The following is a 15,942-nucleotide window of genomic DNA, read 5'->3' on the forward strand; positions in this document are numbered from 1 at the left end:
TTTTCATTTGATTGCATGTAATCGATTTTTATTTGATTTTTTACATCTAACAATTTTTTTTTTAACGAATATATTTATACATTAGTAGAAAAATATGTGAATTAAATAAAAATAAAATTACTTTGTTGTAGGGAACAAAAAGATATGAATACAGTCTTTTTAGCAGCTGCTACAAATATGATTGGTAATTTCCAGTTAAATACTGAAAGTTATGTATATAAATGGTTAGATACATATTTTGATAAAATTGATTCAGTTATAAAAACATATAACCCAAAAAGTATTACTCCATTTACAATTGGAAGTACAATGTATTTGGCAATTGCAAATTATCAAAATGATAAAGGTAATATATAAAAGTTGGTTTTTTAATGTTAATTAATTTGTGAAACTCTCTGGACTCATAGTTTTGACTTTAGATTTACTGATGTATGTAGTGTAACTGCACACTATACAGTTATGTGTAGTCATTTGAATCGCCTATGCTCTAATGTTTATTTTTGCTCTTTTTCAAAATATAAACCTTTAAAATATGTGAACTTTAATTTTTAAATAGCAAAACAATATATGTGCAAGCTTGAGCAGCATATTAACAAGTGCATAAAACTGAGGTTCAAATTTAATTGCACAATTGCCATATATGTGTTCTTTCACAGATAGGACATGAGAGGGTGGATCAAAACATTCTTGGACTATCTTTTACAATGATGCCACATGGAACAATGATTATCATTACACCAAAGCCTGCTAGGTGTCCGCCACTAGGCCTTGTGTTGTGGATGTAGGTTCAGTCAGTTCTATGATTTTTAGATAATATTGTTGCATAAAATCTAACTTGGTAAAATGGTTCCCAAGATTTTCAGAATGCTTTATCAGGCTTTTAAATATATTCTTTAAAATATAGAAGTATAAAGATATTTCTTTTCATGTTTGAACATTGGCCAGTCGATGATCAGTTAAAGATGACAATCATGAGCCAGCTATGCGCTAAATGCTTGAAAAAATTTTGTTACTTCTCCATAAGAATCATCGGCCAAAATTCTGTAAATTCCTTGACATGGTTTGGCTTAATTATAGGGCCTGCTCACAAATCTTAACTGACAACTTAAAAATACATGGAATTGATGTTAAGTTTATCCTTTGGAAGATTCCAAGGAATTACAGCCTTTTTCAGAATGGTGCAGTGTTTGACAGAAAATAATATGGTTGCTTCACAGTCTCTGTATTCTTTTAATCCAGTCCACTGTGGTATAACTTGTTCCATGAGTGAAATTGAACTAAAATGTCACCACTTCAAATCTATCACAGAACACAGATGACAATAAATTACTACTGCAGGCAATGAATGGACTTCAGGAAAATGTGGGTAGCAACTATTTTTGAATAAGGTAAACATATTTTTGGAACTAGTCAGAAACTTTCAGATACCACTTTTAAAAAGGCGGTGTACCACCTTTTACCACCATGGTATATAAAGTATCAATTCAATTGCAACAATTTCTGTCATTTTTTAATCTTATTTTGTGTGTATTTTAATTTACTGATGGTAAAACACACTCTTAAAAAATTATTAAAGTAGTGAAAAAAAAAAATAAATAAATAACAGCAGCTAAAAGATACGTAAAATAAAGTTAATCAAATAATAATCTATTTAAATGATTTTATGATTGAAAGAACGTTTCAAAATTTAATATTTATAAATTTAATTAAAATTTTGTTGACAAAGATTTGTGAATTTTATGTAGAAACTTAATTTAAAAAGAAGACAACTTTCTTTTTCAACCATATATATAAGCAAACATAAATGTAAACATTTGAATATATACCAAAGTGTCATACCAGGTAATTTTTTTGCTATTACTAATGGTGTACATAAATTATGTTTTTTTGTTACATCCATACCAAATTTTGTATTTACTTAAGTACCTAATATAGGATATTAAACATTTCTGTTTGCTTAAATAAGTTATCTGAATCTAACAATTTTAATTGAGATTTCATATTTCAAGTTTATAATATAAATCTTATTAAGAGGTATTTGAAAATTGAAATATTTATAGATATGTACATATTATATATAAAAATAGTAGAACGTTTACAGGGGGGAAGTGCATGCAACTGCGCATGAATATTTTCTGAATTAAATTAGTTAAATGAGTAATGAAATTTCAGTTAAAAAATTATATTTAACTATTTTTATAAATGTAAAAAACAAAAAAAAACTGCCTAAGTATCACATAACTTTCCCAGCTATTAGTAATAACAATTAAAAGAGTTAGATCAAAAAAACAAAAACCAGAATGTACATTTTTTAGAGGTGGGGAATAAATTTTAAGAAAAAAAAATTCATATATAGGTTAAGCTTAACAGGTTAAAAGTTAGTAAAGTTTTCTGTAAATCTAATACAGACTTTAATAACGATTAAAATAAGAAAAAGAAAGTTTTCCAAAAAACTTTTCTCCACTCTGGGTATGAGGTCTATAATTAAAAAAAAACATTTCTTGATACAAAACATTTGTATCTTGATAGCTCATATGAAGCTCATTGAAGTTATATTTCCAAAAATTTTGAAAAGTATTTAAACTGAAGGGAGATAGAGGAAAAGAACAAAAAACATATTACTCAATTTTAAGAGGTTGGCGTTGACTTTTTGAAAAACGTTTTTGGGTTATTTATATTTGCATTTTATGTAAAAAAATTTACTTTAAAAATGTTTTCTCTAAAATGCCTCAGTAGAAAATAAATTTTTTTTTTTTTTTTTTTTTTTTGTTATATCCCTTTAATATATATTGAATAGAAATATTTAAGCTAGATTCAAAGAGAATCAGTTTGATTAGTGCTGAAATATAAGGTCAAAAACAGTGCAACACACATATGTACATATATATGCACTTACATACATACAAGGGTAAGTCAGTTATTATCCGCAATTTAGTTATATTTTTGTTTATGTTGGTAGTACTGTCATGTTGCATAGATGACGCATGCGTGGTTTAATTGTTGTTATGTCTGTGCAGGTTTGATGCTGCTAGGTTAATTCCATTATCGCTGCCCTGGCGTTAACCATGGTTGCTCCACTTTCTGTTTGCACCAAAGAAGAGCAATGTTCAGTGATCCACTTTTTGTGGTCGGAAGGTGTATCAGGGGTCGAAATACACTGAAGACTTTTGGTACTGTACGGGAACAGTGTGTTGCCGCAATGGGGTGTCTACGAATGGATTGAAAAATTCAAAAATGGTCGCACAAGTGTTACACACGACGAAGGAGCCGGATGACTGTTTACCGCCACAAATTAGGAAAACATTCAGCGTGCACGTGACATGGTTTTCATAGACAGACGAGTAAATATCGATGAAGTGGCACATCATCTGCAAATTAGTCACAGTTCTGCCTACGAAGTCATCCACAACAGACTTGGGTTTCAAAAAGTCTGCGCCAGTTGGGTCCCAAAACAACTCGCACAGTTGCATAAACAAACGCGCTTGGACATCTGCCAAAAAACATTTGGATCGCTGTGGTAACGAACGGGACATCTTCTTAGAAAGAATCATCACTGGTGACGAAACATTGATCCATCATTATGAGCCAGAGGGTAAACGACAGAGTATGGAATGGAAACATCCAAATTCGCCCTGCAAAAAAATGTTCAAGACCCAACCGTCGGCAGGAAAACTGATGCTTACGGTTTTTTGGGACTCACAAGGCCCAGTACTGGAACATTATGAGGAAAGGGACAATAAACAGTGCGTGTTACAATGAGATGCTTACTGCTAAGCTGAAGCCTGCAATTCGAAGCAAATGTCGAGGACTGCTGTCAATAGTTGTTGTGTTGTTGAACGACAATGCCCGTCCACATACTGTTGCCCACATTGCTGAAACGCTCCAGAAACTCAACTTTGAAATACTGGTTCATCCTCCGTATAGTCCTGATCTTGCCCCTTCTGACTATCACTTGTTTGGTCCGCTCAAAGAGGCATTAAGGGGCCGTCGATTCATTTTGGATGAAACTGTGAAAGAAGCGGTTCATTCCTGGCTCGCAGCTTAACCAAAATCCTTCTTTTATGAGGGCATCAGGAAGCTTGTGCAACAATGGACCAAGTGCGTTGAAATGCAAGGGGACATGTTGAAAAATGATGTACGTGTAAGTTTCCTATTTGTATTGCAATAAAATTTATAGTTACATTGCGGATAATAATTGACTTACCTTCGTATGTTTTTTTTTTTTTTTTTTTGCTTTAAGTGAACTTGTTGGACTCTAAAATGTGAAGCTTTACAAAAAACCTGATTCTCCATTTTTGACATGATCACCATACTCTCCCCTTTTACAGCAGCTAATTTTATTTCTGGTGGTTTTTTCTTGTTAGGCAGTCATGTGTTAAGAGTATGATTGGAAAGTATGTTGGATTTGAATTGTGTCTTATGATTGTATGTCATACAATGCTTATGTCATATTGCTTATTTCATAATATTCTTGTGTTAAGATAATGTCGTTATCTATTTATATAAAATAAATTGATTTTGTATAGGAGAGACAGATATCGATTCAGAAATATATCGTTATAACTTAGACAAAGAAACATTTTTATTGCATCAAAAAATAAGAACACATGCTGCTATGGACATAAAGTATTTTTTTTTTGAAAAAGGATATCAAAAAGAGAGCTTTCTGGTTGTTGCCAATCATTTTGTTAAAGGTATGTTATTCTAGTGTCTGTAAATCCTCTGTATGTTTAATACTGATATGTATGTATGTACAGATACAGATACAGATATGTATGTTTAATTGCTGTTTTATATTGCATAATGTAATCCTTTATACAGGTGTAGAATATGCTCGTAGTTTCATAAAAACAGAGCTAAGTGCAAAATTTGTACTGCAAGTTCTGTGGTCAGTAGACTTCACTCTTTTTGTTTGGAATTTAATCAATAGATCTCTACAGTAAAATTAAATTTAATAAGTGAAAAAGATTTACTGATGAAATAGCTATTTGTAAATAAAAATATAAAGGAAACTTTTTTAAAATATGTGTACTTAACAGTAAATAATTATCTGAAGGGAAAATTATGAAATGTTTATCAATTAGTATTTAATCATGACTGTATTGTGAAAAACATATTGTACAGCAGTGGTAGGAGAATGGTCTGAGAAACAAATGCAGGCTTATAGTTGGAGAAAATCATGAAAGAGTATCTTATGTATATTACTGAGACTGGAAATAGTGAGTGGTTGGATGACTGTACATAATCAGAATGAAAGAGAGTGTAGTGGATCTGTCCAGAAAGAAGTACTATTGGGGAATGAGAAGTGGCAGTATGCAGGCACTACTTATATCACAACACAGTGTTGAAGCAAGAAACAATGCTATCTAATTAGTTGCTTTGTAAGCTCTAACCAGTGCTGTCTTACCCAAGGAAGGCATGGTGTATCGAAGATGTTCTGTTTGCCAGTCGTAATGGCTTGGTAATTGAAACTTCCTTCCACTGATCCTTTCCTTTCTTCTAAATTAGAAAGATAGAAGTTAAAATTCTGATTTTAATGGTCACTCATTTTCTGTTAAAAAAACTAACCATTGCGGGTAGAGAATTGTCACTAAAGCAGTTTTATAGACTCTTCAGCATTTGATCAGATCATTCATTAAACTGTTATATTTCAAATTATATGGGTTAGAGCTGTACTGGCTGTTATTTTGAGATGAAAAATTTTATTAAAAATTCTTACACACATGTCATTTTGCCTACTAACAAATAACAATGTAACAAAATCTAAAAATCAGAAATTGAATTTTGTAACAACATTATGGGTGCAAAACAGATGAATTGCTGAAGAAAGATCCTAAGAAATGTAGGTTAAAGCTGGACCTTACTTCATTCTGGTAATAATAAAGTTCTTTAAAATACTGAATAATTATGGTTCATAATCATGGCTCTACTCATAAATGTGTGAAAAGTTTCTGCATGATTTTCTAGTGCAGAGTGAGTATATATTTATTTTTTAACAGTAGTATTAGTTTCATTAATAAAGCATCTTTATCTTCAGAATTTTGTTCTCACTGCGTGAGGGTAAGTTAAAATAATTTTTATTATTTTAGCTCCAGCACTTAAATTGAGTTGTATGCTAAATTTTATAGAAATTTAAGTTATGATGTTTGACTGTTGAAACATAAGACATCATGTATTTATCAGTGTTATATAGGTGGTATTAATCAACATGTTTATAGTTAGTTGTGCCTAATTAACAGTTTTCTAGATTTACTTAGTATTTATGTTTTTCATACTGAGTAATTGAGAAAAATCAGTGGGAGTTCGTTAACTAAATTAAATATTTCAATAAAATAAAAACTTTGTATTAGATTTTTTTTGTATTGTCAAGTTAATACTGTAATAATTATTTTAAAAAAAGGAAGTATATTTTTACTCATTCATCTTGTTTATTCAACAAAATTGTCTTTCAGAGGCTAATGCTAGAAATAAAGTAAGAAAAAACAAGCAAATAACAATTGCTTATGTTATAATGAACTTACATTTTTTTGTATTTTTACTTTTTAGAACCAGATGAAACATTAAATTACGAGACTCATTCTATAATTTATAAATTTTCGGATGACAAATACTTCATGCCTTTTCAGAGTATTAAAGTGTCTGCACCAATACAGTGGCTCCCAGTAATGGTATGTCATGTATATTTATGAAACATGTTTGTTTTAAGAAAGTAAACTTTTTTTTTTGAAGGTACTTATTTCAAGATTTTTCAAGGCTAATTTTAATTGTTAATTTAATTTATTAATGTAATATGAATGTTTGGATTTTAGAAAGAATACTATTTTAGTATCATTTTTTAATTTTTCCATTTTGCAGTGACCTGTGAATAATTAATCTCATAACTGACAGGGGCTAACTAAGTTATTTTTTAGTTTTATGTTTTGATTATAAATGGAAGAAATGTGAAGTGCATATTTTTTTTGCATGCAGGAACGATGAATCAAAGCAAACATCTTTGTAATAATGTATAATCATTTTGCATTTATGTGTTTTTCCACTGATAATTGAATAGATGAACACTCCTAGATAACTCTTACAGGATCATTCCTTTTTTCTTAGAAGGAAATAATTTCTCTGAGAGAGAATAAATTTCTGGAGCAATATCCAGAAATTTGACCTACTGGATTATCCTTGGCCAATCCAGTAGGTCAGAACTTCTGTTTCACTTTGCACAATAAAGAAGCACATACCCTAGAGTATGATGTCATGGTAAGAGGGATAAGGGGATGATCATCCTATAGAGCAGCCGGATGTGATAGGATGTTTTAATTTTTAGTCTGACACCATAAACTGTTTCTTCCTGATTCCAAAGGATCGAATACTTCAGAAAATGACTCCTTTATCTATTTTTTCTAAGTAAGTATATTGTATAGTAATCATTAACTTATTCTTCCTTTTACAGAGAGGTACAAATAAAAGTTTGTTGTTTGTAGTCAGCCGATTTTATGGAGTAAAAGCATATCAGTATAATGGATGGAGATTTGTTGAAAGTCCTGTTAGATATTTTGGTAGATTATTTGATAGTGCTATTACAACAATACGAGAGTTTATATTTAATAATAAATCTCTTTTAAGTAAGTTAATTATTTATTATTATTTCTTAAATTCTTCTTTTTTATTGTTAAAGTAAAATTAGAGTGAATCTGTAATACATTTTGATCTTTTGATGACACTGACAGATAAAACCCAAGTTAATCTGATTAAATGATATTTATTAACAGATACATCCTATTTTTTGTGATATACTATAGATTATTTTCTGTTGTTGAAAAATTGAGAATTTACTGTACCATCTGTCGGTAAGAAAGTATAAAGTTAAAAAAAATGTAAAAGTTAAAAGGAAGAGCAGCATCTTTGCAGATACACTTTTGTGTTTATAATGCAGTGAAATGGTTGAATTAAAGACAGACTGCATATAGATTTTTTCAAAAAAAATTTGAATATAGTGTTAAAATGTTTCATATTACCGAGTTGAATGCAATTAAATGATAAAAATACATGCAGTTGCTTACAACTACAAATATACAGTACTACTTTACAGAAAGAGTTAATTTTTATTTGCTATTTTGAATCGATTCAGCTTTAATTCTTTATACAGCAAGATTATCATGTGTTATACATGATTTTTGTAAACAGATTAATTAGAAAAATTATGATGATCTGTTACTGCTTCTGAGATAACAGAGAACCAAAATTCATGTACTAATAAAATTGAGAAATGTCCTAAAGGACGTTTTAACATTTCATTTTAAGATTGTCGAGTAGTTACTGTTGTAAACAACTCAAACATTATTAAAATCAGATTTTATTCAGTAATTAAAAACAGAGTATACAATTAACAGATGCTTTCAATATTAATATAAAATTAAATGAGAGATTACGGCAGCTCAACTGATATTATTTAAAATGATTTCAAGATTTATAAGAATTGTGCTATTATTTTTATCTCTTAATTAAGCAATATAATTAATTGTGGAACTTCACTAGTAGGGTCTGATTTGTTTATAAAACTTAAAAAGTCACCATAGAAATTGGAGTTTTAATTTTGTTTCTGTAAGAGTATTTTACCTATTTTTCATTGCAGATTAAAAAAAATGGATTGTGTGTGTGTGTGTGTGTTTATATGTATGGGAGAAGCTTTTGCCATTTGTAGGGTATGGCTAATAATAATGTTTATTGAATTGTAATTAATTTTTACAAGTTTAATTTGTTAGTATTTAATAAAAATACACAGTAATTGATTTACATTTTTTTGGACAAAAATTTGTATTAATCTTAGATTAAAAAGATAAAACAGAGATATGTAAATATGTAACAAAGATAAGTTTAAAAAAATATATTTAAAAAAAATATATATTTATTTTATGTTAATGATTGACTTCAGATTAATACTTGTGGTAATACTTGAATATTTAGTTTTATTTCCTTCACCAGTATTCTTGAAACATTGAACTTATATGAACTTTAAAAATGAAATTACTAAAAGTATACAAATACCATAATTTTGTTGTAAAATAGTTGGTAACTTTAGAGGAATGTAAAAAAATTGTTTTTATAAAAACAGTTGTGATTTTATAATTAACTAGCTGGTCCAGCGTCTCCTTTCTGTCTAGCTAGACCCCCATTGGAGGATCTTTCTGTTCATTATCCTCATGACTGTGAGAATAATACTGATAAGTAATAAAAGTCTAAAGGAATGCATGCCATACATTGTCGCTTCTTTAAAGCTATTTTTCTCGATACTGGGAAGCTTGAAAGAAATGTGGAAAAAGACAGAGAATTTTTTGTAGAAAATCTAATTTCAAATATCGCTCATGTTTTCTGAATTAAGTTTGACTAATGGTTTGGCTTTAGTAAAGTTGTTATCGCCAAGGAACATAAAGTTGTTACCCCAAGCCATTAAAACAGCCACAATATTGAAACAGTGAAACGTTTTATAATGGCAGTAGTCCTATGTTCTTTCTGGGTGAGATGGAGGTGACCATTTCAGTGATTGTTTTGACCATCCATCGCTTACTAAATGTGTTATGTAAATGATTCATCACATCACAACAGTACCGAGCAGGTTCGTCATCATTGAAAACACACATCTGCACTCTATCTGCAAGTGAAATATCTTTCAAGAGTTCCATCAGATTTGTTTACAAAAAATGCAAGTACTGCTCTCCATTGAGCCTTAGTAGTAAGAAAAAATGGCTATAAGATTATCACCAAGAAGACCACACATGAAATGAAAAAGCATGTTGTAAATGAATTGTAGCAGTCTCATGGGGATTTTCTTCTTCTCAAGTGTGAGTGTTTTAATAATTTACAATGCCATTTCTTGTAAAACAGGATTCATCAGTAATTAGAATATTATTTAGGAAATCAGGATGATGTTCATATTTTCTACTCAATGATCGATAGAATTTCATCTGTTTTTCATAATAAGATGGTAATAACACTTTTACACTTATGGAATGGGTATGATTGTGCTCCCGTAACGTTCATCACGCACTTGATTGTGAAACATGAAAGTGGTGTGACAACCTTCTGGTGCTTGAGGTGGGAAATACTTGTACTGCTTTTAATATTGCATCTTCAGTGCTTTCATTTCTCACAAAACGTTCACTACCAGCACTGAATTGTTGTGGTTTAAGCATACTTGTTTCTCGATCTTGCCTCAAAATCCAAATCCAAATCATCTTGATCTCCAAAGCCTCAAATGCTTTACGATACAGTACTCTTTTACGTGGATAATTTTTCTGGTATTCATGCACAGCAGCCAATTCATTTTTAGTTATTTTACCATAAATTAACTACATGTCCGTCAACTCACTAAATGAAAACAAATTTGTGGTATCATCCATTGTGAATGACTGCCGAACAATAAAAGAACAAACACTGCTTAAATGAATATTCAGATGCTGGACACAAAACTTAATGTTGATCAGCTGTTATTACCAACCTATGTAAAAATAAAAATTTTTAATATGTTTTAGAAGGATGTCTTTGAAATTTATTTTTATAATATTTAGCATTTGTGTGTAAATTGTATTTAAAATTTTCTAATCCCGTTTGTGTATTTTGTTTGTAATTAAAGTTGAACTTTTCAAATTTGTGTTTAATTTTAATAACATTATTTATATTTATTTTCTCAGAATTAAATTATCTACAGAGATAAGTAGACATTTTTTTTTGTTTATTGGCAAATTAACAAAGTTATTTTATTCAAAACCTAAAAAAGTGTAATTTCCAACAAAACTTTTCGTGTTTTAAAAAAAAATAAGGATACACCAAGTTTATTACTTGATTTGTAGTCCAAGAATTTTAGTATGGTGTAATTTCACAGAAGGAGCAGAAGCAAGGTTGCTTTTGTAAGCCAAAAAACCGCTAACGAACCGTTTTCTGACCTATGTTTAAATGTTTTTTTTTTTAATTTTTGGTTATAAAATCTTCTCCCAAGCGATTGCCATACAATTTGAAATCCTTTTCATATATATATAAATTATATATAACTGGTAGAACATTCCTGCTGTATTTGGTTGTTTATCTCTTATATATAAGAATCTCATGGATTCTGTGAGTCTATTACTCTTTCATGCAAAAACTGTTCAACTGATTGTACTGAAATTTTTCATAAACATATATATATTGCTTTTTCACTTTTTCAAACCTTTTGGGATAAATTAGTTGGTGTCTCAAATAATTTTTGGTAAGATTTTAAAGGAATGTTATAGTACCATTTTTTCATCCATTCCAGCAGTAATATTTTAATTTAGTAATAATTTCCATTTCCAATTCTAATTTGTTTTATTAAAAAAAAAATCAAATTATTATTGATCTCCACGGCAGAGTATTAGGGTCTCTATCCTTCATTTAGGTAGTTTCAGGATTGACATTTTTCAGTTGCTAAAATAATCCATTTTTAATCCCTCATACTAATCTCATATTAAGTGGTACATTAAAAAAAAAAAAAATCATTAGAAATATGTTATCTAGTGAGCGTACTACGTTATAATGTAAGTAAACTTTTGTTATAGAAAAATTTTTTTTTGTCTTCAGTTATTTAACTGGTTTAATGCAGCTCTCCAAGATTCCCTATCTAGTGCTAGTTGTTTCATTTTGGTATATCCCCTACATCCTACATCCCTAACAATTTATTTTACATATTCCAAACGTTGCCTGCCTATACAATTTTTTCCAAATACCTGACCCTGCAATATCAAAGCGACTATTCCAGGGTGCCTTAAAATGTGTCCTATAAGTCTGTTTCTTCTTTTAACTATACTTTTCCAGAAAGTAAGGCTTCTTTCCAGAAAGAAAGGCTTCTTTCTTCATCAATTAGCTGCAACACCTCTTCATTTGTCACTTTATCCACCCAAATGATTTTTAACATTCTCTTATAGCACTACATTTCAAAAGCTTCTAATCTTTTCTTCTCAGGTACTCTGATCATCAAAGTTTCACTTCCATATAAAGTTACACTCTAAACATATACTTTTAAAAATGTTTTCCTGATGTTTAAATTAATTTTTGATGTAAGCAAATTATATTTCTGGCTGAAAGCTCGTTTTGCCTGTGCTATTTGGCATTTTATATTGCTCCTGCTTCATCCATCTTTAGTAATTGTACTTCCCAAATAACAAAATTCTTCTACCTCCATAATCTTTTCTCTTACTATTTTTATATTCAGTGGTCCATCTACATTATTTCTACTACATTTCATTATTTTCAGTTTGTTGTTTATTTTCAAGAGGTAGTTCTTGCGTAGGACTTCATCCATACCATTCACTGTTTCTTCTACATATTTTTTCCTCTTGTCTAGAATTACTGTATCATCAGCAAATTGTAGCAACTTTATCTTTTGCTTTTGCACTGTTACTCCGGATCTAAATTGTTCTTTATCATCATTAAAACAGCTAGTTCTGTGTAAATATTAAATAGTAACAGGGATAGGAAACATCCTTGTCGGACACCCTTTTTTATTACGGCTTCTTTCTTATGTTCTTTGATTATTACTGTTGCAGTTTGGTTCCTGTAAAGGTTAGCAGTTGTTCTTCTATACAGAGAAAATTAAACCACCAATTAAGTAGCACTGTGTGGGAATATGTAATGACATCTTTATTAAATTAAAATTGTGACCAGGATTAGAACTAAGGACATTCTGGGAAGACTGAGATGGCTATCATTCATCATGGGGATGCCATTTATATTTCCTTCAATTCTATGCTAGTTTGTTTTGATATAATATTTTTTTTTTTTATTATACTTATTTGAGTTTAACATTTTTTTTTAGCTATTGCTAATAAAGGGAATGATGGTACAGAGAAAAATGTATTCAAAATAATTATTGAAAGAGATAATCAAGTTCCACGTTTTAAATCAGAGATGGAATCATGGTGTAAGAAAACATTAGAAGAAGTAAAAGATGGTAATATTGTGCTGTCACATATACTAAATTCTGTACATGATGTTCCACATATTGATGATAAAGTCATTGAAATCAATTCTGATTTTGTATTAACTGGTGATTCAAGAATTGGTAATATTACGATTATAGTTAATGTGAGTGTATTTATCTTTTTATCATTTTTTTTTTAAAAGAAAAAAAATTAATTTTTTTTTAAGTATTTTAAAAGTTTCTTCTTTTTGGAGATCAATTTTAATTTTTATCATTTCATTAGATTCTTAATTTCTTTAATGATGTATTGTAACAGGTTTATATTAGTTATATGTATATATATAAATAAAAATGTAAATGTTCATTTGTTCAAAATCTTAAGTCTCTGAAAGTTTGTCACTGATTTCTTTGAAATTTTGACACAATGTTGCATTTGAATATGTGGATATTTTTATATACCTACTATTTATATATCTAAGATGTCACACCTGTGACAGGTAAAAACATGCCTTTTCTGAAAAACAGCGCCGTCTGTTGGACATAAAGCAACACATGCTATGCTAAATATTTTACGATTCCATTTCAATGTTTCCGATATGTGTGTCCGCTATAGACTAAAAACTACTGGAATAATTTATGCGTGGGGAAAAAGGGAGAAAGGAAAAAATCAAAAAAGGGAAATAGGAATAAATCAAAAAAGGTAAAAGGGAAGAAGGGGAAAATAGAAAAAAGAAAAAAGTAAAAATGGGAAAAGGAAATGGAAAGGGAAAGGAGAAAAAAGAAAAAGGGAAAGGGGGAAGAGAAAGGGGGAAAGGGAAAGTGAATATGGTAAAAATGAAAATAGGCAAAAGGAAAATGGGGAAAGGAAAAGGGAGAAAAGGAAAAGAGAAGGGGGAAGAAGGGAAAGGTTAAATTTTGTTAAGTTCTGTAATGTTAATTTTTTAATGTTTTATTAAACTTTCAATTGTGTTCATTTAATCTATATATATATATATATATATATATATATATATAAAATTCCAGTCTAGCAATAGTAAAGGATTGCCGGGCCTGCTAGTTTATTAATATATGTACTTTGTATATAGTACATGTACAAATATTTAACTAAGTACAAAGTATATATATATATATATGTATATATATATATACGTTTTGACTAAACACAAATTGAAGTTGAGTAAGTATCAATGAAAGAGTTAGTTTCAGCAATTTAATGGTTTGAATTAGATTCTATTTAAAAAGGAAAAAAGAAGAAAACTTTTTGATGTATGATAAATATTTTAAATATTTACAGTCATATTGGTGTTAGTAAATAATATATTCTTTTAGTATCAACTACAAGTAAAAAAAAAAAAAATGGAAAGTTTTTTAAACTTTATTTCTTTGAAATAAAGTTTAAAAAGTTTAATTAGTTGAACCAAATTAATAAATATTGTTTTAAACAAAATTGATCCAGTATCATAATGTTCTAATTGGTCAAATGGGACAACTTGAAACACAGATACAATAAACATTTAAAAAAATCCTCATAACAAACACAGCATCTACATTTACCATCCACTTCATTGATACAAATCAATGCACATTAAGTGTACCGAATGAATAGACAGACACATTTCAATACAGTAGTTGACAAAATTTTTAATAGTCTGATACAAAAAAAAAAATAATAAAAAATAAAACAATAAATAACAGGGTTAGAACATGAACACTAGTTACTATAGATTGCTAAAAAGCAAGTGCAGACATTATGTCATATGTTTTGAAATTATTGTATTTAATAAATTTGACTTGGTTTGCCATTTAAATATTTTACAGTCCCATATATTATTGTATACAAACATACATACATATATATATGCAATTTTTTTATTTTCTTAGTGTGTATGTTGCAATTTGTTCAACTAGTGAACAATAAGCAACCCCTTTCCCCATGGACTAATTAGATGAGGATCATATGTATGACATGTAAATGAGGTGTAGTCTTGTACAGATTCAACTCAGGCTGACTGTTCCTGAGACGTAGTTAACTGAACCCCAACCACCAAAGTTTGGTTTTCAGATCAGTATAAAAGTAACCGACTTTTACAAGGATTTCAACCACAGGACCATCGACTTTGAAAATCAACTGTTGAATAACTGATTTGTGATGATAAGTTAAGCACTAGACAGCCTGGTGGGCAAAGTATACATATAAGTATTCTTTTTTTAATACACATGCACACACACTCACAAAGACAAGAACCATTTAAAAAATAAATTAAAAAGTGATTAAAAAACTAATAGACAAATTTTGCAGTATGCAGTGCATTTTCAAGATTTTTATTAAATTTTTTGGCAGGTTTTGTCACGATTCAATTCATAGTTCACAGACTGTTCAGTAACGATCCTCATTGATGTTTTTCTAAAATTTTTCTTTATTTTCCGTTTTTGTTTGACTGCCCTGAGTTATATTTGTTAGGACTTTTGTAGTTATATTTAGCTTACTAATGTAATACTTTAGACTCTGATGTTAACACAAATAGACTATGCTGTAAACCTATATTGTTCACAAGATTATGTTGTTTAAAAACTTATATACAATCTAAAATCTTTTTTTAAAGTCTGAAGAATCATTTCAAAAGTATAAGTAGCCAATCATTTCTTAAGGTTTGTGTAAAATTTGATGCAAGCATATTGAATTTATGAGCCATTGAGAAAGTTAACAATGGTTGTAGAATTGTTTGTATTGTCTGAATGTATGTACATAACATAATGATTCGTGGCAGACTGATTGAGTAGGTTTGGGAGTTCGATCTTCATTATTCCACATTGCTTTTTCATAAATAAAAGTTGTTGCAAATAAATCTGGTAACTTCCTGATAACATTCTTTCTAATCTAAACCCATTTTAGTAATTTGTTAAAAATGTTGAAATTGAAAAATAAATTGACTCATTAAAGATATGTGGATAATCATGAAAAATATTCTACACAGAAATAATAAGTTAATCAAATTCTCTTTATTTCAGGAAAGAAGATG

General features: G+C 29.4%; 1 protein-coding gene across 2 annotated transcripts in view; it reads left to right on the forward strand.

The window, feature by feature from the left end:
- The window catches only part of clos (closca), a 112,100-nt gene that overhangs the window by 33,335 nt on the left and 62,823 nt on the right, over positions 1–15,942 (forward strand). For both annotated transcript variants that reach the window (XM_075378787.1, XM_075378788.1), the window contains exons 6-10: positions 132–346; positions 4,527–4,694; positions 6,547–6,668; positions 7,442–7,613; positions 12,818–13,086. In XM_075378787.1, the coding sequence (XP_075234902.1) occupies positions 132–346; positions 4,527–4,694; positions 6,547–6,668; positions 7,442–7,613; positions 12,818–13,086 (946 nt within the window). The remainder of the gene's footprint in view (positions 1–131; positions 347–4,526; positions 4,695–6,546; positions 6,669–7,441; positions 7,614–12,817; positions 13,087–15,942) is intronic.

The sequence above is a fragment of the Lycorma delicatula genome, chromosome 11 (assembly GCF_047948215.1).
Source record: "Lycorma delicatula isolate Av1 chromosome 11, ASM4794821v1, whole genome shotgun sequence".
In the NCBI taxonomy this organism is placed as follows: domain Eukaryota; kingdom Metazoa; phylum Arthropoda; class Insecta; order Hemiptera; family Fulgoridae; genus Lycorma; species Lycorma delicatula.